The 26896-nt window shown below is 44.4% G+C and overlaps 3 protein-coding genes across 3 annotated transcripts; all 3 read right to left on the bottom strand.

Annotated features, from left to right (window-relative positions):
* Nucleotides 1-777: 777 nt before the first annotated feature.
* On the bottom strand, nt 778-3171 carry BDB00DRAFT_794877 (N2227-like protein-domain-containing protein). Its single transcript, XM_053121338.1, has 11 exons — nt 2773-3171; nt 2586-2669; nt 2386-2468; nt 2247-2314; nt 2131-2145; nt 2012-2034; nt 1891-1919; nt 1606-1796; nt 1412-1525; nt 1220-1323; nt 778-1131 (listed from the first exon to the last, which is right to left on the bottom strand). The coding sequence occupies exons 1-11, from the start codon at nt 3118-3120 to the stop codon at nt 1015-1017; spliced, it is 1176 nt and encodes a 391-aa protein (XP_052985889.1). The 5' UTR covers nt 3121-3171; the 3' UTR covers nt 778-1014.
* A 6515-nt stretch (nt 3172-9686) lies between these two features.
* BDB00DRAFT_9736 (1,3-beta-glucan synthase component FKS1) lies at nt 9687-15699 on the bottom strand. Its single transcript, XM_053129887.1, has 5 exons — nt 15454-15699; nt 13265-15392; nt 11939-13171; nt 10295-11854; nt 9687-10214 (listed from the first exon to the last, which is right to left on the bottom strand). Exons 1-5 carry the CDS (start codon nt 15528-15530, stop codon nt 9858-9860), a joined length of 5355 nt encoding a protein of 1784 aa, XP_052985888.1. The 5' UTR covers nt 15531-15699; the 3' UTR covers nt 9687-9857.
* Nucleotides 15700-26889, bottom strand: BDB00DRAFT_9755 (uncharacterized protein). Its single transcript, XM_053129912.1, has 10 exons — nt 26517-26889; nt 26320-26439; nt 26185-26239; nt 25869-26058; nt 25704-25773; nt 21767-25620; nt 21224-21700; nt 19737-21150; nt 16587-19661; nt 15700-16460 (listed from the first exon to the last, which is right to left on the bottom strand). The coding sequence occupies exons 1-10, from the start codon at nt 26643-26645 to the stop codon at nt 15870-15872; spliced, it is 9975 nt and encodes a 3324-aa protein (XP_052985887.1). The 5' UTR covers nt 26646-26889; the 3' UTR covers nt 15700-15869.
* Nucleotides 26890-26896: the final 7 nt, after the last annotated feature.

Genomic DNA, 26896 nt, shown 5'->3' with positions numbered 1-26896 from the left:
CATATCCGTGAAATCAGTCGGGATGTTATAATGCTAAGTTACTTGTATGTACCAGTAGCATCGGTCTGAATCATTCACACAAGGACTGTTTAACAGCTAAGGGCAAGCTGCGCTATTATTGGGCTAGCCGGATAATACAGTGCTTTGGTATTCAATATCAAACACGTTGATAGTCGACAAAAATAAATTATCAGATGAGAGTATCGTCAAAGAAATACAAAAAGCTGAACAGGATGCTTGTAACAAGGCAAATCCTCCCAAGTTTTGGTGGTAAATAGAGCGACGCTCAGTGACTCCATAGCAAAGTGGGTGTCATGTGAATCCGAAATATGTTGTTTGCCATCAGTGTCGGATATCCAGTCGTTTGTGTGATTTAGGTTGTATCATAATGGTTGGAAATCATGCCCTGTTAAACCCGAAATTTACGAGCATTCGATCTGTGTTCAAGCGTATTTTCTTCAGCCCGGCTTGTCAGCATATGATTTAGGACAGCTGCCAGCCATTCTATGAAGACCCAACCTACTCAAAGTCGTGCACCATCACCGTATAATATGCCGATGTAATAGTTCTTTGGATGATTTTAAGATCGTCAATCTATCACTTTTTGCTACCCAAAGAAAGCTCTCATACAGATAAGATATAATTTCTTGTTATATGACAGTCCCTGGCATTTGCTTGATAAATTACTATTGGTATGGAGTAGTGTCAAGCGAATGGACACGTAAGTTTGTTTTACATACAGTAAGTTTATGCCAAACGACAAAGGTATATATCACCAGAATTAGAAACTTCTTATTTGATTTGCTTAATACAACGATGATATATTAAACTTTTTGATCTACTTGTACAACCTTTTTCTTCTTTGGTTGAATCCATGACATTTTATGGCGTCACAACTATCTTTCCCAACTACTGTCTTCATCCTTCCATTAGATAATAACCGATCCCTTCCTTTCATACATTCTAGTTAGAGAATGATGCGAGCGTCTAAGTGACCATCATAGTTATTTTATACTATTGTTGTTGGGTGGGGTTGCTTTTCTTCGTGGCAGACCAGAATGCACACTCATAGACGTATTTCAGCATGCCATCTGGGTTCGATGTGTAAGTTGTGTTTACAGTTTTTTCGTTCTGTATATGTCATTTAAAACCGTCTTATGTGAGCGTTTCTTTTCCCGTCTATGAAATCTTATACAAGAAAAATGATGGATCAGCTAACCTTAAACTCGAAACCAATTTCTCGAGAAACCCTTTTAACGTCTTCAAGGCTTAATTCTATTGAGCCTTCGCCAGGAATATCCTCAAAATGGTATAAAAGGGGACCTAGATTTTTTGTTAAAAGCCATTAGAGCTATAATAGCATCTACAATAAGCTCGAAAGCATGACCATAAAGGACTTCTGGAAACTTACCAATATTAATCCATGTGCCGCCTTCCTTCAGAATATTATGAATCACTTCGAGATAAGCAATGATGTTTGTTGCGGTGTCGATAAAGAAGCATGTTACGACCACATCCCAAGTGCCTATAGGGTTAATGTATTTCTTTTCGCGTTACTATAATATCTCAAAGATATATTCTCATCAAGCAACAGTTATTTCTTACCGTAACCATCCTCGTCGCCTCCATATACTTCAACAAATTCTCCAGCAGCCATTGAGAAATCGGCAGTAGCTGGTAACTGCGATGGTACAATATCTGGTATACGGATCGGTTTGAGCTGTTGTTCAGAAGATCGGATGTTGGAGAACGAATGCACAAAAGGATGTATTTCATATTCATGCGGTCTACTGATTCTATGTAACATACCGCGTTTGAAACATCAGTTTTACAGATACTTTTCTTCCATACACCAATTTAGTTTAGAGAGGTAGACCTAAGCTAGTTTACCTGTTCAGTACGAAATTGGATGCCACCAGCTACCGTGAAGACGAAAATCAGAGAATAGCTTTAGTGAACGAGCTTTTTCACATAAACTCCCGACCATATCAAATAGAGCTGATCAACATACCATAAAGAACGAGAATTCATTGCCTACATGTTGTTTTTATCATGATATAGAAAATTTACGATTTTTAAGTAATGATTGTCACAGTTGATATATCGGGTTCTGTTTCAAGTCTGCTTTACCCTGAGAGCTGAAGCCTATTGTCGTCGTCGTCGTCGTCATTGTTGTTGTCGAAAATAACATTAGCAAACAATAATACTACTTGGACTGCATAAAATACAATAACAGCTGAACGTACCTTTATTGGCAATATCATATGCAAGGCGTCCTAATCCAGCTCCAGGAACAAGCACGCGAACATTTCCCCTAATAATAGTAGTACACAGATCAGTTAAACTCAAAAGTATATTTTTCGACGATAGAATGCACACACGCACCTGTCTTTTACATCCACACTGCCATATATGCTTTCAAGTTCTTCTAGAATCGGTCCGTATGTTGCATCACGCTCTGCTTTTCCCTGGTTTCGTTTTTAAAAGAGAGGTAGAAAAAGAAGAGTGCATAACAATTGGCTTTTAGTTTCCCCGTACGTACATACACGATATATAACCTCTTCCTTTTTCGTTCGGGTTCATACCTCTTCTGCCCAGTCTCGAACAAACTGCTTCAGTGTACTTCGCACTTTATCCATATCCATTGGCGTCACTGGAGGCTTGTCACTCTGTACAACAGCAACATTAAATATCATTGTTTCGTGTATATCGACACAAACGCGTTATATACCACACGCGCATGTGTCCTTTTGATATACGTTTTCTTATTACCTGAATTTGGGAACCTTCGGCGACAAGCGCCCGAGGATCGATACCCATAAACATACCAGCGCACTTTACGATATCTCTGAGCATAATCATATTTTTCTCTATACAACGATCAACCTGATCAATTTTCTCCAGGCTACTAGGAATGAGGCGCTTGTGATGTTCTGGAAGTGCCAAAAAGTTGGTTCGACGACGATGATTTCGATTGCGCGCGTGGGCCTTATAGTACGTGAATGCTGTCAGGACCGTTCGCAAGTGAGCTCGTTCGGCCTCGGCTGGATCAATGAATTCACCATGGTCATGGCCGTGGTGATCATGCGCGTGGTCGTGTGTATGTCCGTGTGTTGCCATTCTCAAAGTGTATTTTTATACTTCTCTGTACTATATGCAAAGGAAAGGGACAAAGAACAACCGCCGCTACTAATCTCATCATCACATAATAGCAGCAGCAGCAGCAGCAGACGAGCGGGATCAACAGTCACCACCTCTCTCCGCGATACTGTGCTCCACATCGTACTAAAGCGGTATATTTTCGTTGTTATAGCATTTCATATTTATAGCCACGACACATAATGAACACAAAAAGCATTCTGATTACGCGCTGTGCTTAACAGTTTACAATAATGATCTTTTTTTTCTTCATCATTAGATTCTGGGCTAAGGAAAAGAGCTCTTTATAAAGTAGCACTGATCATGGTCCTGATCGAAAAGTAATTTTATATGTCGGTGACGATATCAATGGGAGCTTTCTTGAAGCTAGGAGTAAGCAATAACAGCAGTAAGAAAACAAGCGATGTCCAGGGACATGTAATGAAGCTTATTTATTATTAAAAGGTCAGGAAACATAGGAAGGGTAGCTGGACACCATAAGAAGCGGTCAAACCTCATGCACTAGGAGGAGTATAGCACTTGTGGCGCATGACTTATTCAGGCCTGATGCTACCCGGATTTAGCTATATTGAAAACGGCCTGCTGCAGCTTATCATTAACATCCGTCCATCATGTTACAAAAGCATCCCGCTCTGACACAGTGTGCTGGCATAAAGAAAGAAGCAGGGAATACGGGTTTTGTCAGTGACGAGCTTGTTTGTTCATACACCGGCGATGTTATTGAGATACCAGGCTCACGACCCTTACTTGGGAAAACTGAATACATATAACAAGAAGTATGATATGTACTTGCTATCTAAGCTCCGTTGTAGTGTATTGGGTAACATGTCCGCTAAGGAGCAATTGTATGAACTTACAGTGCCGAAGAAAACAATCCTCAAACGTTATAAAACGATACAAGGCATTAAAATGGATTTCGTTGCAAAAGAAGATTATTGGAATATCCCACATTGGAGAAGAATTAAATGCGAAAGAGGTCGACTCACACGAACCCAACCACAACGCTCATTTACTATCGTGGTGATCATTGCGCTACTTTGATTATCGAAAACAGAAGTAAAAGATCCAAGCAAGACCGTGATCCGACAAACGATCAGGATCTAAGCAATTCTTCCAACCACCTTACGTCTCTCGGGGAGCGTTCAACTTTTCTGGAGCATACACGTTTGTGCTTGTATATATTTTGTCTTCAGCCTTCAGCTTTCCAGGAATTGTTCAATATCAGAACATTAAAATTCGCCGGGATTTGCGACGAACAGCTTATACAAGATGGTGAGATAGTCAAGTAATTCGGTTGTTGACATCCTGCATACAAACATTGACTTCTCATGCTCGAGCAAAGGGCCTAAAAAATCAGTCATTCTTAAAAGCGAGTCAGTCGCATCTCTCGATCATGACTCGTTGCATAAGCGTTCTTGCATTTGACTTGTTTATATCTGAGAGCATTGACGTTGTGACCAAATAGTTTGGGACCAGAGTTTTAGTAAGAATGTTATCAGCGTAAAAAAAAGAAGAGAAAGTGGTGGCACGAACATGTTAAGCACCGGATAGCGACTGCCATTTCGCCTTCTTCTCGACCATCATCCTTCAAGAGTAAAAGCATTCTTGTATTTTCGCAGCTCTATGAATCTATGCAGTCTATTAACAAGAGTGCTATCGTATCTGGAAGAAAAATCCACCTTTTTTACGCCGCCATTTCTGTGGTTGTTTACAAATGAGATTAAAGTCGTAAGCGGAGGAGATGAGATGGCTCGGTTGTTGCGCTTCATACAATTTACTGATGAAGAATTATATATGTGTAAATGAAATATATTATATGTACATGATGCAAAATAAATGTCATTAGCCCATTCATCACGCGTCTAATAATATTATTGCATCGTTTACTCATACATTCTTTAATACCTCGTGCCACGCCAACTCTTACCACGAAAAATAAGCTGACTGATGCAATTGGCAATCTGCATTGTATATGTGTATATGTGTATAGCATGACGTGCCACATTAAATTATTCATGGAGGTTACGCGACAGAGATAATGCGCGGGTAATAACTAAAATGATAAAAGGGTCATTCTTCGCCTGAAAGCGCGAGGGAGACATAACGCAAGCTTAAACACCACTGACAAGGTGAAATCCGTTTACGAAAAACGAATGGTCAAGAGGAAAGTGGTACTTTTTGAAACCGGAGAATAGCGGGAAAAAAGGCATCCTACTTGCAATACCAGCGCGTTATAAAATATCGTATAAGCCTTTTTAAACCAAGCTTTGACAACGCAAATCCGCAGCAGTCGGTCAAGCTTGAAGTCAAGCGTGTCTCAATTGCTGCCGTTGATGGCCATTTGTTTCAAACGGATCTTGCATCACAGAAAAGAAAAACACGGACGCAACCTCGTTTCTTTCATTCAAGAACAATAGCAGGGTCCGTGCGTAGAGAGCACGGTGTCAAATGGTTGCCACCGCTTTATATGCACTTGAAAGAGATCCTAAATCTCAAATAGTACATTTCACAAACAAAGTTCAAAAGTACTTCTTCACAAGGTCGATCAGTAAGCGAGAGATCTTTCTGTGTGAATTGGAATGTCATTACCCAACGAAAGATTAACTTTCCGTTATAATAATAATCAAACATAGAAAGCTTCTCTTGTTGATTATTATCTTTTTGTCATTTTCTTATTGTATTTTAAAGAGAAACCCTCTTTTCTAGGAAGTTCCAATAGAAAAAGAGGGGAAAAACTCCTGCTGTCTCTTTTTTCCAGGAAGACAGCAAAACCTGATCGAAGACGCAGGTAGTGAATGGTCGCTACGCAATGAGAGACCTTCGCCATTCACTAGTGGCGCCCGTGCCGTGTGTGCCCACAACGTCAACTAAGCACAAAGATACTTCAAGGTTGTTGTACTACGTTGATGCAGCCCTAGGGCATGCTTCCAACAACCTTGCTACCATTGAAGCATCTTTCGGGTAGAATATATCCACCTCAACCTGGCTAATAGCTTTCCAAGTCAAGGATTCACACAACACTTTGCGCTTCATAAAGTTTGTGTAAATGGAACTAAAGAAGAAAAAAAAATGGGAGGGGTGGGGTGTTTTTGGTATTCTTATTCAGACAATATTCTGCCGTCACGCTCGGGTCTTCAATGAAATCCATCATTTTGATTGGCTCTCATTTGTAAGGCTCTGGTTGGCTCATTTTATGGACCGCTTATATCATATGACGCAACTTGGCACAAAAGCAAAGGGAAGGGGAAGGAGATGTGTAAGTGATAGTCGTCGTCAAGAAGTCAAATATGTTGGCAGCAGTGATCGGCATGTATCACCCTATGATACGCTATATATATGTTTCACCATGCCGATGTGCCCTCCGATACTGTCGCCGCTTGTTTTGGGAAGAAGTGTCAGTGCACGCACCCAGCCTCCGCGTCAAAGACAGGTACGTTTCGAATGCCAACTTGTTCATCGAGTACGTGAACTACAAGAGAAAAAATGATGCGACTGAGCAACGCAATCAGAAATGATAAGGAAGAAAGACACAATGCCAACGATGATTAAGAACGATGGATGAGTGCTCGTGTGCGATCTGGGAAGCAGTAACTGCTGCTAAATTGCTAAGGACTCACATCACTTGCCCTGGCGGACAAGATATCTACAAGTGATACTGTCGTGTCTGTTCGACCTATAAATATTATGTTGAGGGTTCACTCGACCCAATCCATATCACTTTATTGTAGGTTGCTGATTTGCTATGTATACGGTGGCGAAGGTGTGGCAAGTGCCTTTTGCGGAGACGACCGGAGCTAGCAAATCGGACGGACCCTTTGTTATTGCGATTGGGTAATAGCGCTGTCAGACTAGATGACGAGGGCTGGTGATGACGATGTTGAAGATGTCTAGCAAGCTCCAGCCCGTGTATTTTGACTTGAAACTACCTAACACAGTGGAGCATGTATATGTACTGTACCAGTAAAAGAACAAGTTTTCTCTAAAAGTCGGTTATACAATACAATATAACTTGCAATAGATTTGTTCATTACAGCTATCGTTTACTGTACATTCCACCCACTGTTGTTTGATAAGAATATCGTTGATGATAGCTCAAATAAACCATTTATTGTGATACTTATCAAGTAACCGATCCATTTTATTGTGATTGACCTCGTCTAGTTTTTATTATTGATTTTGTGACGAACTTGATCGATGCCTATCAAGAATCTGTTCCGCATGGAAAGCTGTTGCACATAATCATCTTTTAGGCGATCTAGCATGCCCACAAGTGTGTCGCTTAAAAATATCTTAACATCGCATAGCTGATGTGCTAGAATATGAGTGTAGCACGAGTAATCGTCATTGCCAAGCTGCACAGAAAGTTTCCACCTTTCTAATACATTCAGGATAGGAGAATACAGTATATGTAGACTCGTGGATGATACGTTGAGAACCTTCTTAGGCTAGCCTGCGTAAGAGAATACAACTTGGTTTTGGTCTGCTCTAGGTATGCAACCATAAGGCGGAGACAGCGTTCTTGTTTAATTACTGCCGCTCCTGCTCTTCCTCGATGCCCTCATGTACTTCATCCTCGTCTCCTTCGCTGTCTTTATGTATCCCTTTTTTTCGTTGTCAGAGATTGTCTTGATAACCAATAATAGCTTATCCGTAATCTTTTCAGCTGAGTGAATCTGTCCTATGCATCAACGATTCGGATATGCCAAAATCCATTACCTCCCATTTCGATTCGATGAGCAGGCAAAGATGAGCCCGCTCTGGTAACTGTAAAACGCCAATGAAAGATTTACCTTGTGGTTTAAGATAGGCTCAAACTAAAATTCAGGGCCGTATTTTGACTTTTGATCATCATATGCAAGCTTCTAACATTTTTTGTTGACAATCTAACACCATGATCATAGTCGCGTGTTACAGCTCTCTACAATCTCACCAGAAGAGGCTAAACAATATGCCCAGCGTGTTAGAGAATTGTTCCTTTTCCTTGAAAACATCATGAGACAGCACAATCGCATCAGACGCTCTGCCACGCAACGTCAATAATCACAATAACCATCCTTTTCGTGAGCAAACTAGTATTATCGAAACAAGAAGTTGTTAACCTTATCGTAAACACTTTTATTGGTAATTTTGGGAAAACTGCTTTGCCTGCTTTCATATAATGTATTGCATTGACTTATTAGGATCGTTAATTATTGTATAGGAAAACATACCGTTGACAAGTACAAGGCAGTCCCAACCGACTGGCCCGACGTTGTCTATGAACCTGTCTCGAATAAAGATCGTGAACTATCCCAAGTATTGATCGAAATTTAACACACTGCTGACATGACGTTTTGTTTACGAGTAAACGAATACTGTTTTCAAATGGCCGAACGATACTCTGTTACGCCTGTTGGTGGTTGTGAATATCATCATTAATACATTATTAGGTATTGTTAGCTATGGTAATTAAGGACGATACCGACCTTCCTTTCGCCGCAGCACTTCCCTGTCCTGGTTGGGCGCGCTCTTTTTACTTATTGAACGCTGGCACGATCCGCCCATATCTTAATACTGAGCCCTGGACCCGTTGTTGCTGTTGCTCAAATTTTTATTGAACAAAATCAATCCTTGATATCTATGACACGACGAGATGATCCCATGATCCGAATGCTTTTCCGGGCTGGCCAAAGAAATTTTTGGAGTTGATACATATCCAAGAATACGAGTTTCGATTTCTGGAAAGTTTCGTGTTAAATAGTATGTAGTCCAATGGGACTCCAAGAGCTGATGGGCAATCCTTACATGTTACAAAAGATCTGGCTGCTTCAGCTAGTCAAGATATGGAATTGCATAAACTACAAATACTGGACCCCTTGCATGTCCTGTTCTTGTGTAAGTTGTCGGTTTTTTTAAGAAATGCGCTCGAAAGCCTTGATGTGAGAGCTTCTAAAGTATGATGGCATTTGTTGAATGTTGCACAGAGTTGGGGAGCTGCTTTATGCTTTTTGCAGATAAATATAATCTATCATAGCACAAGTCGTCTGAGACCAGGAGATGACAGCGCCCTCTATGCTTTTGTTTAAAAACAAAGATGTATGTAGCTTTTGCCACGGATGTTGATGTTTCAGTGTATCGCAGCGTGGGTATGATACACTATCCTCTACATTTACGAACTGAGACTCTTCAATACAATTTGGAAGCAAGCGCTAGTAGTTGGTAACAATCCATCATAAACTGAGAAAACGAGGCGCGAAAGTCGGATTATCCTTGAGGAGCTGTATGAGGCTATTATAGTCCATCTCGTATGTGATCACGAGTCGTGAGAGAGAAGCCAGAACATTGCGATAGTTGAAAGACGTCGCCCGAGCGCTGCGCCTGGTGTCTAAATATATACAACGCAGGATCATCGTACTGGAGCACTCTAAGAATCGAATATATTAATTACGCGATCATCGTGTACACTTTATTATAAAGTACTGTACATAGAGAATACACCAAATAGAGAATTAATAAAAATAGCCTATGCTATGTATAGCAAGTTGTATGAAATAATGTATCATATGCTAGAGCTTTAATTTAATTGTTTCCGGATGAAATATGCAAAAAATGACAAGGGTGATTGTATGTGTAGCTTATATGTAAATTGTATGGAAATATCAAATGTAAGAAAGGTATGGATTATGCAAGAATGAAGAGAAACAAAGAGAGGATTAATATCATAGCGGGAGGGGAAGGTTGTTAAGAAAACGCAAATGAGGTCCCAGGACTGCAGGGGCAACCAAAACTGTTAAAAGCAGTGCACAGACCATGACAAGCACGATGCCGTACAGTACTGCCGTACGTATGCGCCTCTGTCTTTGGGAAAGCGTGTATACAGGATGTCGGATTTGCTTGGCTGGCCGAAGCCAGAACAGCATGAGAGAGTGCCATTTATCAATCCCGGGTACAAGACATACCATAAAGAGCACAAATAGGATAAAATGTGCTAGGACAAAATCTGTTGGAAACAGCGTCATTTCGATAACTTTGCAGACAAATTCACGTAGCGGTTGTGATAATGCGTACCACCCAAGCTATTTAAAAAAATACCTATGTCAGTATACGGATACAGTACTATTTCTTCTTAGAAGATGTCATAGTTATATAGACCTACCCCTCGGCCATACCAACGGCCAGTCCACCATGCTTGATTGCTTTCGCCATTGTTAAATTCACGCGCCAGCAGCACTGTAATGGCTTTTGATATCGCTCGTTGGACACTTGCAATCGTTATCAACCCCAAAAGTGCTCGCTCAAAATGCCATCCTTCCAACAAGTAAAGCGCCTCGAAAAAGCCAATAAATGAAACAACTGCCCAAGTGTGTGCCACAGCTGCAACAGTAGATCCGAATTTCACGTTGCAGCACAATGAAGCGAGAGGACCGAGCAGAACGGAAAAGCCGACGCAACCGCCAAGCACAGCAGCATTCAATACAATGGGGCCCATCGATAAAGCACCAATACGTGTCAACCCGCTCGTCTTGCTCTTTTCGTTACCATCAGGCATGCTGTGAACAAACAGGTATGCGATAGTGCAGATGCATGCGAAGCATACAGGCATGACAATCTCCGTAAAGAAAACAACGGAAAAGTTTGCTTTCGATTGTACTTCCTTTGTCTTGGTGCTCTTACGCTTGACACCCGTGACCTTGATCCGTTTCGAGCGACAGAATCCAATCCACGAGCTGGCATGGAGCGCACCGTTTCCACGCGAAAGCCAACGCAGGAATTCCCGGTAATCAATCAGAAAATCGACGAGGGCAAACTGGTGAGGGTTGAAAACGAACGGCGACAAGATCAATGCAAAAACCGTCACCCAGAAATAGAGGAGGTGAGGCATCCATATGACGATTGATCCGAAGAGGAGAATCAAGAAGCTCCTGATAGCAAAGTAGGTGCTCGAGTCAGCGTACCGGGCATACAACTGAGAAAATGGGACCCTTGATGTTGCAAAACCACGTCCGGTCGCAATGTAGCGTGCACCGCCAAATGACAGGTTGCTCAAGATGGCTTGGGCATAACACTGTGTGACAAAGATCTCAAAGAACGGCGAAAACGACAGTAGCTGTTTGACAAGACGGGTGATGGCTCGTAAGAAACCACGCTCATTCACTTCTTGCAGAAACAGCGGTAGAAACGAAACAGCGAATATAACGAAGATGGAGATCACCACACGCTTGAGCCAATCAAAGACCGGGACGAGATTATAGCAGCCTTCAGGTATCAGTGGTGCATCCTTGGGAGCATCAGGGTTGAACTCGCACAAGGTGACGGGCATTGCTAGAGCGCCAAGAACCAGGATCACAATCATGAAGAGCTGCACCGAGAGCATGATGAATATGTTGTTGACATGAAATCCTGGGTGTGCATAGTAGAAGGTCAAGAATCGGTCCAATGGTAGCTGCGTCCCAATATAGTAGTACTCCCGCGAAAGCATCTGCTCCCCCATGCCAGTGCCGATTTTTGTAACAAAGTTGAGAATCGAGCCGAACCCAAGATCACGGCCCTTGCCACACTGGAAATACTCCACGTGCTTAATACGTCCGCCTCGCTCGAAAGCATTCATACCGGCATAAATATCCTCGTTAAGATGCAATCCCTTTTGTGCCTTGCTAACGCCCCCTCTCGTAGTCATGAAAACGCCGTTGAGGAAATCAGGATGACCATAATGGAGCTATATGCACGTAAACAAACAGTTGAAAGGTTAGCGTTTCTTCCCAAAGAAGAAAATGGTTTCCCACGCTTGTCAAAGCTTTACCTTGCCACCAATGGTTGCCATGATACGTTGGCTTAGCGTTCCGAAGGTCTGTTCCTTGCCGGCAGCAATGTCACCAAGCACGCCAATATTTTCAGAAAAAATGTACTCGCGAGCGCCAACAATAGCCACAGGTCCACCTGATTTTGATGGTTTACGGTACGGAGATGTGTTTGTTCCTTGCTCGAATTCGGCCAAAACGTTGCGGATCTTGAGGCATTCTTCGAGGTAGTTGTCCTGGTTTGCATCTATCAGCTGGAGGTATTCACCACGGCAAAAGATCAGCGCGTGGTTTTGGTTGTCAGACTTGCCATCGCCCAGGATAGGATTACCAGGCAACCGAATTCGGTACTTGGGCGAGCGCGTGCCGTCCGCCAAAAGAGGGCAGTGTCCATCAATGAGCACCGAATAATAAACATCTTCCTGATCATCGCCCTTGACCTTTTCGAGATATGCAATCTGTAAATTCGGATACGCCTTCAACAGAACCTCGGTGCTTTCCCTCTCCTCATAGTTGAAGGAGGCATACCGCTGCATGGCAAGTACGAGCCTAAATTTGCGATGAACCATTTGGTCGAGTTCAAGGTCTGTCTTCTTTTCATCCACAAATACGTCGGGCTGCTCAACGCGGTACAGAAGTTTGATGGCGTTGTCATAGTTCATGAAACCAGACACTGTTCGATACAACGTTTGCGATCGCAAAGATGCCCATATCCGAGTTCGCAACGTGTACTCTGGAGCCGAAGATTTGAAACCGACGCAATAAAATGGCAAATCGTCCGTATCCTTGTGCACGTGTGTACGCTCCGAAGATGTGGCGCTTCTGCCATCTTCACATGTTGATGAGTCCAAAGCCGCGTTCAAGGTCGTGTCGATCGCTTCATCCGCCAGTATTTTGGTATCCTTGACGAAGTTGTCCCATTCAAACGGGTGAAGACGTTTGAGGTATTCGAGCAGCGTGATCCGTGTGTTTTGGTCTTCTTCGCGGATAATTTCGCGCAGCGTAAGCAAGATCTTCTCCCCGCAGTGGGGCGTGAGCACCGTAAATGTTGGCATGTTAGGAACAGGAAGTGGTTCGGGCATAGGTGTTGTCAAGCTTTGAGCGAAAAACTGCACGCGACGCTCAGCTTCGCTGTGTTGTGGATAGTACTCATTCTCATATGCAATATCTTCCTGAGCAACGAAGAACGTGGGCTCTTCTAGTGATGTCTTCTGGGAATCTGAGATATCAGAAACCTATAGAGTCAACACTCTCTGTTTTGTAAGTATACGACAATAATATATATATGCACAATTCAGCAAGAAATACAGTTAGAGAGCTTCTTGTACCTGCTGGTATAATAGCTTTGCAACGTGATCGGCAGATAGAAGATGATCCCGATACATGGCGATGATAAAGGCATTCCACACTTGCGAGCAAAGAGCTCTGGGCTTGCACTGCACATTGAGTTCGGACACTGCCAGGATCTTGGCGTGAATACGTCTTGGTAACCGAGAAAAAATATTACGCCAGGGTGTCCAAATGGAAATGCCGAGATAGAAGGAGTGTGCGACAGAGAACATGGTATTCCAGACGACATACCACAGGTAGGTATCCAGGAAGAACAGGATTAACTCCATGAGAGTCATAAACGCCAGCGTAATCATAGGCATATATGCGCACAGAGCAGAGCCGATAATAGGGTCGCTGCAATCTTTAACCTGCATTCTTGCCATGGCTGTCAGTGAATCCTTAAAGGATAGTGCCAAGAAAAAGTATGACTCGAGAAGCTTGCAACCGAACACACAGGCCCACAGCCCCATCGATGTAGCTCGATCCATGCGTCTCAACTGTGGAAAGTTCGCTGTAAACGTTTTATGCACCAGCGCCTTGCGTTTATCATCTTGCTGGGATCGCTTTAAAAATAAACGAGATTGGGGGGTGACTGCAAAGAAAACGCTGGAGGCAATGCTTATTAAAAGTTGAATGACAGAAATTGCCGTTGCAAACGGACTCGTACGATCGAACATCAAGCAATACACCGAAGGAGCGGTGTTGAGCAAGAATATGGGAACAAGGAACGTAAATCGCCGCATGAGTATCCCAGCACGATTCCAGGACATAGGCACATATACATACTCCACCAAGCACGCCAGTAATACAATGAGAGTGGCCACACTGCCACCAAGAGCAACAATGGATAACTGGACGGGTACCTCCTTTTCAGCTTCATCCTTGTCTGTGCTGAGGTACAGGGCACCGGCATTGGCGCTAATGTAGTACCAAAACGCCACCACATGGATAATCCACACACGAGTGAAGTTGATTGCTAGATGCATCCAGGAACGCTTCTCCTTGAAGGTCTTGCTGAATGCCTTAACCCATCGGACATCACGCAGAGCATGATATCGTTGTTCTGCTGGCAGATCCATCAGTTTACTCTTGTCCTGCAACTTGAGCTTTGCAATGGTGTCTTGCGACCAAAACAGCTGATTGACGTCGTCGTATCCAATGATTTCTGCATGATCCCGTTCGCGCTTCTGTCCATCGGCTCTGTAGCTCTGTTCCCGTATAAAGTCATACAGTGGCTGGATGACACTGTTTAGAAAATCGCCTTCGGGCGCTACCTCCATGGTTTGCTGTTGTGATATTGGCTTGTAAGCATCGTTTGCGCACTTAAAGATGAAACACAGTGCTTCCGGACAAAAGCGCAGGTTGGATGCTTCACCCCAGATCAGTAGCCAAAGCGCAAGTTGTTGTATTCGATCAATATTTGATAATCCTTCCATTGAATTCATCCAAGCTTCCAGTGCATCGACAAGCGTTGATACCCCGTTCTCGATGTTGTTGGTCTCGCCGTCGATATCTTGTTGAGCGGCAAAATACCACTGTCGATAGTTGGCGTCTGGACCACCAATATATTCAGCATGTAAAGTATGGAGTGCTGCCAAAGGAGACATACGCGACGAGCGTGAGTCGAGCATTATCATAAGATGGTCATACATGTTTTGCATGCTGCAGAGCTGAAAGCCGAACGCATTTGTAAGGTGAACAAACGTCTGTTGAATTTCGTCTGCAGTGCATGGTACAGCTGAGTTCCAAGATGCATAGTTGGTTGCTGCTGCTCCGTTTGTCGTTCCTGATCCACCTACCAAGGTGTCATTGGAAAGGCTCGCGACGCCATTATCGCATTGTTCTGCTGTTGGACCATAGGTCGTTAGTCGAGTAGGTGCGCGGTGTCGTTTGGTCTCAAGCTGTGCAACGAGTGAATCGGTTGAAGGCGCGTAGCGGAAATATCGCCCAGAGTTATGAATGTCATCCCGCACATGGCCATAAAAGTCGACATCATATCCTCGCGAGGGGTCACGGACAGTAGGAATGCTGCTACCAGTCTCGAGCGATGCGTTGCTTCGTGCAGTTGAAGGGTACTGATAAGCAGATGATGGAGATAATGGTCGGTTGTTGCTAGCGTTATTCCTACAATAGCATTAAGGAAATTAGTTACAATTGATTGTCTCTACTACCACTGTTTACTTGCATTGTTGAACCGCGAACTGTGTGTATTGGATTGCTATCCTGCGGAGCATCATTGTCTCCTTCTTCAGATGTAGGCATTTAACAAAGAAAAAGCGCAACGACAAACTGAAAAAAGGAACGAAAGAAAGGGAAAAGAAGTACAATATGGAATGATGATGGCCAAGTCTATATAGGCTTTTGGTTTGAGTGCTGTTACCGTTATCTGTGGAGAATGACGATACAATTTTTTAATCTCGCCAAGACGATATGCATAACTCTCGCCGTATCGCTTCAATCATCGTTCTGCGTTTGCTTTTACATGGGTGTACACACGTGCATTTTGTGAGGCACTACGTTCCAAAGCTCCCCCTATTTATTAATTTTTACTTTCGAATGTACACATGTTGATTAAAAAACTATTTACACTTTTAATACCATTCATAGGGGTGATGTGAGTGAGGATGAAGACTTGGTGTTTGAGGCGGTGAGGGCTGTACTGGTACTGGCATTACTTGCTGTGGTGGTGATAATAGCACTGCTGCTCGTGCTTGTGTTGTTGTTGTTGTTGCTGTTGCTACTGTTGAAGGCATTGCGTGCTTGAGTCCAGATAACGTGGCAAAGCATATTTCCAAGGCTCGCGATCTGTTCTCCGTGTGGTTGGATCGAGCGACTGCTTTCTCGGCACACCATCCACCCCTGGATTTGGTTATTTGTGTCAAGCTGCAGATGAATCAGATAGTCCATGTATCGACCGTGGTTGTAAAGAAGCAAATGTCGTTTTCCATTAGCCGCTCTGACATCCTTGACACTTTTCTTACGCTGCAATGCAATTAGCTGATCAAAAGCTATGTGCCAATTCAGCCGTGTTTTAAGCAATGAGGTCATATTCCGATCCAGTTCGCATAAATCCGTGTGATCAAATTCGCTCAGTAATGTGGTAAGCCTTGCTGATTGGGGCCCAGGAAAAGTGACGAGCTCGGATGCATATAGCTCGCTCCAGTCGTTGTGACGCTGGCAATATACAATGACCTAGACCACAGGGGGCGTTGCGAAGGATTTGTTATATGTATTTTAGCCACCTTTTCTCTCTCTCATTCCCCTAGTTCTTTATCCCTGTCATCCCTTTATCCCCTTTTTTGAGCCTTTGTAACTTACATCCGCAACAATAGCATCTAATCGGTCGCGAGCATTGGTTACAATGTCGTCCAACGTATAACCCTCGAGAAGGAGCATATTATCGATTGGATCTGTCAGGACAGCGCTTGCTTTGGGTGATGGACGTACATTCTTGTACATGGTCGTTGGACTTGTGTTGCCTTGATATACGACCAGTATAAAATATTCTAGCCAAAGCCCTTCTTCATCTACTGTCGCCGGTGTTACGACGAGTGTGTGCTTCCACTGCCCCGGTCGACCACCATTAGGACTGAATGATAGATCGTGGCTTGTCACCGCTGCAGCAACAGACTTATCCTTTACCAGCATACTACGGAGTCCATGGCGCGGCGAACTTCCAAGCAAGTTGTCAAAGAACTTTTGTCTGCCCACTGTAACGTCTGAGCCGATCTGATAAAATCCGCGCACGAGTCGGTTGCGTGCATACGAAGCGGGTTGTTTATGTATTGTCGCGAATTGATGAAGGACGTTGAGAAGGTTGAGATTCGCCAATACTGCAGTGCCGACGTTTTCGCCGCCTTCAAGCATCGTTTGAATATGTCGTAGATGGAAGTCATAGATGAACGAATTGACGTGGATAAATTGCTTAAAATTACCACTGGTCTCTTCGAAACGACGGAAGCTCTCACGATCTCCTTTATAGCCTTGTCTTCCGTAACGTCGATGTAGAGTGTATAGTGTAACTGACACATATGTGCCAGTAAGGCGCAGTTCGCACAAAATGGAGCCACCCTTGACTACCCGAAGCAAGTAGACGGGCGCACAATCGATGGCAAAATTGCGTGATATCTGGAATACGCTCGTGTCTGTTTCTGAATCATCTGACGATGCTAAATCAACAAGGTGCATATCCACACCTTCCAAATACTTGCTGTAATCCAGAACGAGCTCGTTCATCAATTTGGTATACCATTGCGCTGTCTGCTCTCTGCCTGCAGGATCCTCGTCAAGATTATCCCAGTTTTCATCAAAGCGCGAAAACAAGAACGGCGTGCGGCAATAGTGCAACAAGCGAGATGAACGCAGGATCGCCCGTACATCCCGACGCGTCAACAATTTATCAGGGGCGCTGGCTTCATCGACGATATATTGGCGACTCCATCTATTGTAGACTTGACGTGCCTTGCGATGGATTGTCTGCACACCTGTCCTCCGAATAACTGCCTGAAAGAACGGGACGCCATGGCGTTTTAGAAGATCGTGGTCTCGTCGCGTGTCGTCTTCAGCTGCTGTAAATTCCGTCAGGGTCGTATCCAATTCGTTTGCTTCACCCGTCCATAATTGAAGCTGTTGCTGCTTGTCATCGTGATCAGTAGACTTGGTCGTTATAGTGGGGGCAACACTGCTGGTATCGTTTCGCTCCGTCGTAGTAGTAGCATAGTTTATCATGTCTTGAAGCTCAAACATGGTATTTGTCTTTTTTGCGGACCGTGCAGTCGTGCTCTCTGCCTTCGATGTAGTGGTATCGGATTTTTGCTGCTGCTGCTGCTGCTGTTGTTGTTGTTGTTGCTGTTGTAACTTTGGTAGCTGTTTAGGCGATGCTATATGGATATGAGGTGTCAAATGTTGGTTCATGACATGCTGCAGCGACGGCACTGCTGCTAAAGAGACATAATTTTCCACAGTCTGCTTTAATGGTGCACTGTGATGAAAAACACCCATCTTTTGTTGAAGAATATTCAGCAGGACAGCATGACGTGCTTCCTGCCGGGTCACTACACGAAATATACTATCGAATACACTGAGACTCGTCTTTTCCGACCAGTTGTACGTGTATACAGCAATCCCTGTCACGTCCACTCGTATAAACAGGAAGCAGTGTTTGGCGACATCAACACGAGGGACACTGCTTCGAGACGCTCTACTGGTTAAGCCGGACATGGACCGAGATGTGCTTGATGACCGTGACCGATCTTCTGTAGCTTTGTTGCTATCTTCTGCTTTGAGCTGTTTTTTGATCGATACCGAATTTTGTGATGTTACCGAGCTTCTTCTTGACCATCCCGTCGTTGAACGTTCTTCGCTGGCTACACTTGCACGCCTTTGTTCTTCCATGCTACCCAGCTTTTCAACAAATTCGCTCAGACCGCTGATACCCACAAGCCGGATGTTGTTCCGTATACGATCATGGAGGAGTTTTTGACCTTGATAGAGCTCCCAGTTCGTTGTAGCTGATTTTTGTTGGTTGAGTAGTGTCCAGGCAACCGTCATTTTTAAGTTGGTGTCCAGGTTACAAAGCTCACAGTTGATATAGTCAACCAAATCGTCCATTGACCAAGGCATTATCCGGATAGCTTGGTCAAAGGAGTAGACGGTAGGGCTCTTCCATTCGGCTGCTTTCTCCAGAATATACAAGATTGAATCGATAAATGTCTTACGCAGGGCTCTACCAACATTGGAACTGCGGTCGTCGAATAATAATGCTCGATGTAGCAAGGCTGCACCATAATCAATCGACACAGTTTTTTCGATCAAATAATCGCAGAGCGATTGCCGGAAACACTCGTAAAGATGATGTAGCAAAGCAGCGGAATCTACAGCACCAGTGACCCATAGCTCAATCCAAATGCGACACGCCTTGTTGTTGCTTTCTGCTTCAGCTATTGCGGATGTACTTTCACGAAACTCGCCTTCTAGACACGCCTTTATTCGTTCAGGGCTGATATCCATGACATGGTCATCTGGTGAGTTGCTGTTGCCGTTACTGTCATCGTTTCGGACGGCTTCGCTCGTCACGCAGATACCCGCAACACCTTGACCTACTGCCAATTCCAAGGGAGTCGAGGATCCAGGGACACGTCTTGTGCAGTTGTAGTAGAAGCAGAATTGTGTGTTTTCAGTGGTTTCTGAAGCAGCTAGTCCAAAAAATCGTTTTTGATTATATTCCTTCACCGCATTGGTTACATGAGGCCCAGTGAATGGCTTAATCGTATCGGCCAATATTGACTGCTTGAAAAATATCAACAGCATAGTGGGATCACTAACGAGCAAAGGCATTCGTAAAGTCTCCTTGCCTGTTGGAGGTTTATCCATTGGCATAACGAATTTGACATCCTGTATACAATACAAAACATGTCAGTTCTTTCTTTACTCTTATACTAGCCAAAGAAGCGAAATGGCATAACATACGGCAGGCGTTGGCTTGCTATTCGGATTTCTAAGGAAGAAGTGCTGGACTTCGTTAAGGGTGATCTCTGTCGTCAATCGGTTCTCAATAAGATCAATAAACTCTTGTTCAATCCATGGTGGTAAGTCGATACCGTGGACTTCAAGTACAAGCTCGCGAGGCCTATCAGATCCACCGGTCGACGTTGATGCATTTTTAGTTCCCTTCCTCTCATCCGGTGATCGCAAAGGTGATGCGTCGGCTTTGGCGGGCATGGGTTGCGGGCTACGTGATACGGTCGCGGGAGTTGGCGTGGAGGTGACGATATCACCGCCTACCTCTTGTTCAAATATTTTGCAGTACACAATTGAGTCGTCACGTTCGATAACATACATGTTGGGGCGATTGCCCACGACGAAAAGGCGTAGAACATCTGCTGTCAGATACTTGAGCGCGACATTAGGCTGCAGTCGCCAGTGCAATGGGAATCGTTTGGTATATATGACTGGACATGCGAACTGGCCGGGCTTAAATTTGCCAGTTGCCACCAATGACCCGTCGTTTTCTGAGACTGTGTATATATTGTCCTCGTCCTCGTCCTCGTCCTCTTCGTCGGACGAATCGATTCCATGATCAGAGACAACATTGCTCGGTTCGAGGAATTTACTGCAGGAACGTGTCTCTTGAAGACTTTCGAGAAGCATGAGTCGGTTGGTGCGCTCTTGGATTTCTGTAAGCTTCTCCTTCGCACGCTGCAATAAATCAGACTGTATTTGAAGTTTCGAATAGAAAAATATCGATACATAGCGCTCGTGAGGTCGCAGGACAAGCCAGTAGAGCGGTCGATCTTGGAAAGGTACTGCAGTAGCAGATTCCCTTGGCGCCGTAGTAGCATCGTCTCCATCTGTTCCAAGTGTACTAATACCGAGACCGTTGCATAAATCGTCATCCCCTTCATCATCGTCGATACTAGGTTGCGTTGCCGTCGTCGAATCTGTATGTCGTTCGTCGTCAATTGATCCTTTCTCGGCAGATGATGAAGAGCATAGCAGATCCTCCTCTCGCATGTTGTATACTGCATCTTGACTGACATAGAAATAATCATCGACTCGCTGTAGTAGATAGCTTTCTGGAACCTGGCCGCACTTTTCGAGCTCATCCATAAACATTTGACGGCTATGATGCAAATCCTTGACGAACTGGAACGGGACGTTGATGACAGTGGGAAAGTTGACAAACAAGCTTCCTCGGCCAAGTTGCCGATCAACGTATTTAAGAATAGGTTTGGTGATAACAGATGCTTTGAGCAGGCCATGTAGCGTTTCTTCTGTCAATAACCAACGGATACGAGCTTCCGTTTCTGCCAACGCTTCCTGTTGGTCACGTGGCAAAGAAGGGAAGCAGGATGGCCGGGACCGCATTGAATTAATTAATGACCTACATTTCCAATACTTCCATATTAGTAAACCCGCTCTTTCTATAAATCATTCTCTTAATAAAATAAACTTACTCGCGGGGGAAAGGCGTGGATGGATTCGTGGTAATATACTCTTCATCGTGTGAGCGAGACATATTGAGACAGACAAGATGTAGTAATACGGTCGTCGATCTAGAGTTCAACGGAGACCAGTCACCATCGGCGCTATCAGGAATACTGGGCTCAAAGTTAAAGTGCTCCTTGTTTGTCGTCTGGCCAGCAAATGCCGTCGGTAGTGATGTGATTGGTATTGTTACTGTGGTGCCTTTTGCAGGGTCGGTATAAACACATTCTAGTCGAATGAGCAAAGGAATTTGTGAATAAGCAACCAAATCCACTAGAAGCGCTATTTGATCATCCAACGACGAATTCTGGTCACTTGTTCTGCTGAACGGAGGTTTGTAGTAGAACAAACTCGGTTCCTGATCATCGGTGGTGCGTAGAGGCTCAAAGTAATATCGAAATATGGATGCAAAGCGCTCCTGAATTTCGAGTATGCGACTTTTACTGCTTTTAAAAAAACATAAGCCTAAGAACAAAAGAACTTAGTGTAAATGAAAGTGACAATGTCTTTACCTATTGTTTTCACCTGCTCCATGTCCTTCCAAAGCCATCACATTGACAAATTCTGTGATATCAATATCCATAACTGACTCATCACAGACATTCAAGACTTGCGCCAAATCATCTTTATCCACTAGAAGGCCACGCATGAGACACGTATAAAACGATCGAAAGAAGCTTTTGCAGTATAGCCGCTTCACATCTTGCACCACTCGCAGTGCCCGCTCAGTCAGACCGGATGTGTGCTTGTCGTTGAAATGGCCCTCGATCATTTTTGGTCGCATGGTATCTCCCAGTCCGTCATCTTCATGAACGAGCCAATCGATGGGTTTTATGGAAACCTCGTTGTCATCGTCATCTATAACTAGCTTATTAATGACTCTACTACCACTGTCGGCACGTGGGTCACTTTTAAGTGGTTTGAGTGGTTTTCGACGAACGCATTCAAACATAATAAAGTCCACGCAACTGTCTGTCGTAGTGGGCCTTTTGTCAGACGACAGCCCGTGAATCACAGTATGGAGACCAGGGAATAGCGTGATCACAAATGATCGGACGTCGAAGAATGTGACGAAGCAGCGCATCTTGCGCAGGTCTGTCGCAAGCTGCATCCCCGAGAAATACTGCTTATTAGCAGACTGCAAAGCACGCTTCAATTCTGTCCAGAACCGTGAGCCACTGTCATGATGGGTCATGATGATTTCTCCGTCTGTCATCTTTTCCAGGGCATGCTCCGCAAAGTAATGCAGCAATGCATAACTTTGCAAACCCAGATCAAGCTGCGCAAGAGTCTTTTTATTCTTGTTCAGCGTCGGGTCCGGTCGGAGGCATATGTCTTTATGATTCTCTGCTTGTTGCTGCTTGAGAAGGGGCTCAATTGAATGATGCTGGTGCTGTTGATCTTGTGGTGCGTTATGATAGCCATTTCCGTTTGGCAGCTGTTTTATGGGATCCTTGGGTAAAGCTTGGAATTGGGGCGATGCAAAGCTGGCAAGGACGAACACGTTTGAGCGGAGCACAGAGGTGACATCAAACAGTTGTGGAAGCATCATGACCATGGTAGCATCTTGTTGCGGAGCAGCAGGCTCCCTTTGAGACTTTTCCTTGATGTCCCCCTTCCCTTTAGCACGAGCAACAGCGTGAACTTGATCAAAAGTTACTAGTTGAGATATCGTTTTGCGATCAGGATTGACGGTCCATGCCTTGAGGGTTTCGTATTGATCATGGCTACTGCTAGGCTCCATCCACAATTCAGTGGTAATTTTGCCAGTGTCTGCATCTTTCCATATAAAATACTGGATCGCGCATGAGTCGTTGCTTCCAGGCAGGTGAATTTCTTGGTAAAAGTGCGTGCCGTCTGGTCGTGGTGACACCAACTGGAAGCCTTGATCAAGACGTGCCTGGCACAAGAATTGGAATGCCAGATCATGCAGTGGCATCATTTTATGCTCGCGGTGATATTGATTTTGATGGCTGTCGGTTTGCCACGTCCACGTTATGTGCCGCAGATAGTCCCGGACAATATGTTCACTCGTTAGCCACATCGCAGCAGGCAGATACCAAGCGCGCGACCGAATCCTTTGCGCACCTCCGTCGTTCTCATGGTAATGTCTCGAATCTCTCATCAACAAACGAGAATACGGTCGATGGCATATCATGCTGGATGGCTCATTAGGTAGCTCCAAAATATGCAGCAGATGTTCAGTTGTCCGTTGTCGTGCAAGCACATCCATGTTAAAGAACAGCAGCCGTATGGAAACAAGTCGCCCGTATTCTCTTCGTACTCGTACCTCATAAAATGAAGGTGGATAGCTGAGACTAAACGAAAACAATCCTTTCGCGTCGTCGTCGCTCATTTCCGGATTCGTTACAAAGCGGTTCATGACCCGCACAAAAGTACCGTCGCCACCTTGGAAATCAGCCCGCGATGCCAATATTTGACCCACATTTTCAAGTGCCTCGTTGATTGCAAACTCAACTTTAGCGACAAAGTCTTGATTGTATGCAGACGACAGTTTTGGCGACATGTACGGCGAGACATCACCTAACAACAGATCGATACAGTTGTCATCGTACCAGCTGCGTGTCCGCGGACGGTTGGGAGAAGCATTGATGTGTTCCCAAAAATTACGAAACGTATCAATGAATGTGCTTCTTTGTTTGTTTGCTTCGGCTAGCTGCAAGCCTGAAAGGTATTTGCTGTTGAACCCCATAACAGTCTTGAGCACTTCGTCGCTTTCGTATATGTCGACAAGGTAGTTTTTAAGTTTTTCTGCTTTGACATAAGCTGGTGCATTGTATGTATCACTTAGGTAAGGCGCGCCAGTCACTACACCCATCATTTGTGCACGTCGTCGAAACGCATCCCAATTCTGAAGCATGTGTGCAAATTCGGCGTCCGTGCGCACGAAAATCTCTGCTCTTGGTGCTTTGGCTCGGCTGAAGATGCTTCTTGGTAGAAGGCACGGATCCGTTTTCAGTTCCTTTAGTGGTCCAATGATTGTCGGCAGCCATGTTGCACGGATGCGATATTCAATGACAACATTAGGTTGCCATTGTAGTGCCATGATGATCTGTATACGCTCCTTTTTCACAGAGCTGAAATCCGGGGCATCGAAAGTGCGTAGCGCACTAATATCTGCTGTCGTTGTAGCAGTTGTCGCAGCTTTTTTTGAGTTTTCGAAAGAGACCGAGTGGAGTATGAAACCTTCTCGAGCACGCGAAGCAATTACATGCGAGAACTCTGCAGGTAGCAGGTATTCGCGATATCGTAGTAGTCGTAGCGCATCCTGGGGCGCGGTGGAGCTTGGATCCCAAGGAAAATTGTACAGTGTCTGCTGTTCATTCATGGCGAGCCTATCACGTCCCCCAGTATTGCCTCTTTCTTGTGTATCATGGAGTCGTAAGTCGTGATGTCGTGGTGTTAAAGTAGATTCTCGAAGCAAGAACTTGGAGTGGTAAATGTTGGGTGACTTGACATCGGTTTGATTAGCTGGAACAACCGTGAGAACAGGTTGATCATTGCTGGGTGCTGTCGTTGTTGTTGCTGATGTAGTATCACCAGCCACCGTCTTGCACTGATCCGAGTATGTAAACGATCCGCCCGTCGCTTTGGCAAGAAACATGAGAATCTCGTTATCAGGAACAAACCCAAAGTTTCTGCCAGGGATAAAGCTATGCATGGATCCGACCTGAATGATGTGGCAGGTAACATCCTCTTCAGCAAATTGGCGCACAAATGTATTGTCGTGCACGTTAGATTTCATCGAGCCATCAGTGATCAAAATCATCTGCGGCCGTCCTTCTCGAGAAAGTAACTTCAGTGCGAAATGGCCAGCATGTAATATACGCGATAAGTTGGCACCTGATTTGCCGAGACCCCATACTTCCCGTTTTGAAGAATGGTAGGAGGATTCATTATGCTTTTTTATGTTGCTAATGTTGTTGCTATCCGTGGGCGATTGGCGTTCTGTCGCTGTGGATTGATTCGGTCGCTGCTGGTCTTGTTGCTGCTGCCGCTGAGACGGTGGAACAACAATAGGAGAATTTTCAGGAGGTAGCGATGTTGCATCCAGTACGCTGACATCCTGTGGAATAACAACTTCGCCTCCGCCCACGTCCAAATCATATTCCAGCGTGGATCGTTTTCGCTGCATCAAATTTCTAAAGTTGGCCGTGTCTTTTTGAAATGCAAGGAAATCCGAGTACAACTTGGCGACGATGTGGTGAATGTTGTGTGTGTCGACATTGACATTTTGCATGAATACGCGGATCGTTGGGTGCTCGGCAAGCATTGGAATAACATTGATATTGGATGCAAACTGAGAGCAATCAGCCATTACAGTTAACCGGATCTTTGGCCGCAGCTGCATGATAGTATATGCTGGTAAGTAAACAAGCTCATTTCGCAGTCTACTCCTTTCTCATTATTGCATACAAGAGCACTTACAATAGCCTTTTCTTTATCGGATAACGGCAGTGAAAACGGCTGAACAAGACCTTCTAGAGAGTTTCTCAAACTGTAGATGGTACAAGTAACGTGGTTGACATGTTAGCGTTACACTAACTTCCCGTGGGGTGGTGCAGCTGCAGGAAGGAGAACCCCGTTAGTTACCTTTCGAAAGCACCTGACAGCAAGATCGTCGGGGTTGTGCTTCCCACGGTGGCAAGACTGGAACTGAGATCCAGGATATAAACGAGCCGGTACACATATGTCATTGTCATGAGATTCGTTCGAGGTGTCAATGCAAACACCTCTTCTGGACCAAGCGACGGATCGCCTGTAGCATCAGGCCAGGTTGCTTCTGTACAAAAAAAAGTATGAATGAAATCGTCCATACACTAATCAGTCTTGACTGGTAAACTCGCATACACCGTCCTATACCTCTTACTCTTTCAAGTCAAATCCCCCTCTTTAACTTATGCATTACCTTCGGGTCTCCAGATAGCCTTTCGGCTTCTTGAAAGATACAATACTTTCATGACCTATATGAACGAGCAAAAACATTTTAATGCGCTATACCCTAAAGGATTGCTTAGCGCAGATATACGTGGGTAATGCTTACATCGTTCTCTTTACTTGTCAACGGTTGAAACAAGCTCTTGAGGAACCATTGGATATATTCATTATTTGTGGACACACGTGCATAGTTAAGCAGCACGATGGCCGTTCGAGCTTCTACCACCTTTCCAAATACATGTGTCATTGACCTTGCACACACGATTCACTTGACCAAGGAAGAAGATCGAAAGCAGCTTTTACCTTGACTTCATTACTGCGCGTCTTTTGATCAGAAGTTGTGTCAGGGTCAGCGGTGGTCGTGTCATTTACAGTTCGTAAGTTATCCGGACGCGCGTCGCCAGCGTCGCTGTCGTCGGCATTGTGTGGCATGGACCAATTGTGCTAAAAGACAAACCAGTAAAGAACACACCAGTGAAGAACGCACTGCTATCGGGCATTTTGGTCTGTTTCATTCTAGCGAAGCAGGCGGAGTCGACCCTTCGCTTTGCGTTTTAAAATTGTGTTATCAGTAAAATGATTTAAAACAAGGGCCTATTGCAATTTATTTACGCGATATGCTTTAGTGACATGTGTTTCGTCAATATAGAAGCGAGGGCTACGAAGAAATGGCGAAAGCGGGT

Source organism: Zychaea mexicana, assembly GCF_025766255.1.
Source record: "Zychaea mexicana strain RSA 1403 chromosome Unknown BDB00scaffold_1, whole genome shotgun sequence".
NCBI lineage: Eukaryota > Fungi > Mucoromycota > Mucoromycetes > Mucorales > Lichtheimiaceae > Zychaea > Zychaea mexicana.
The sequence above is the reverse complement of the archived record's forward strand: the minus strand, read 5'-3'. Positions and strand labels throughout refer to the sequence as shown.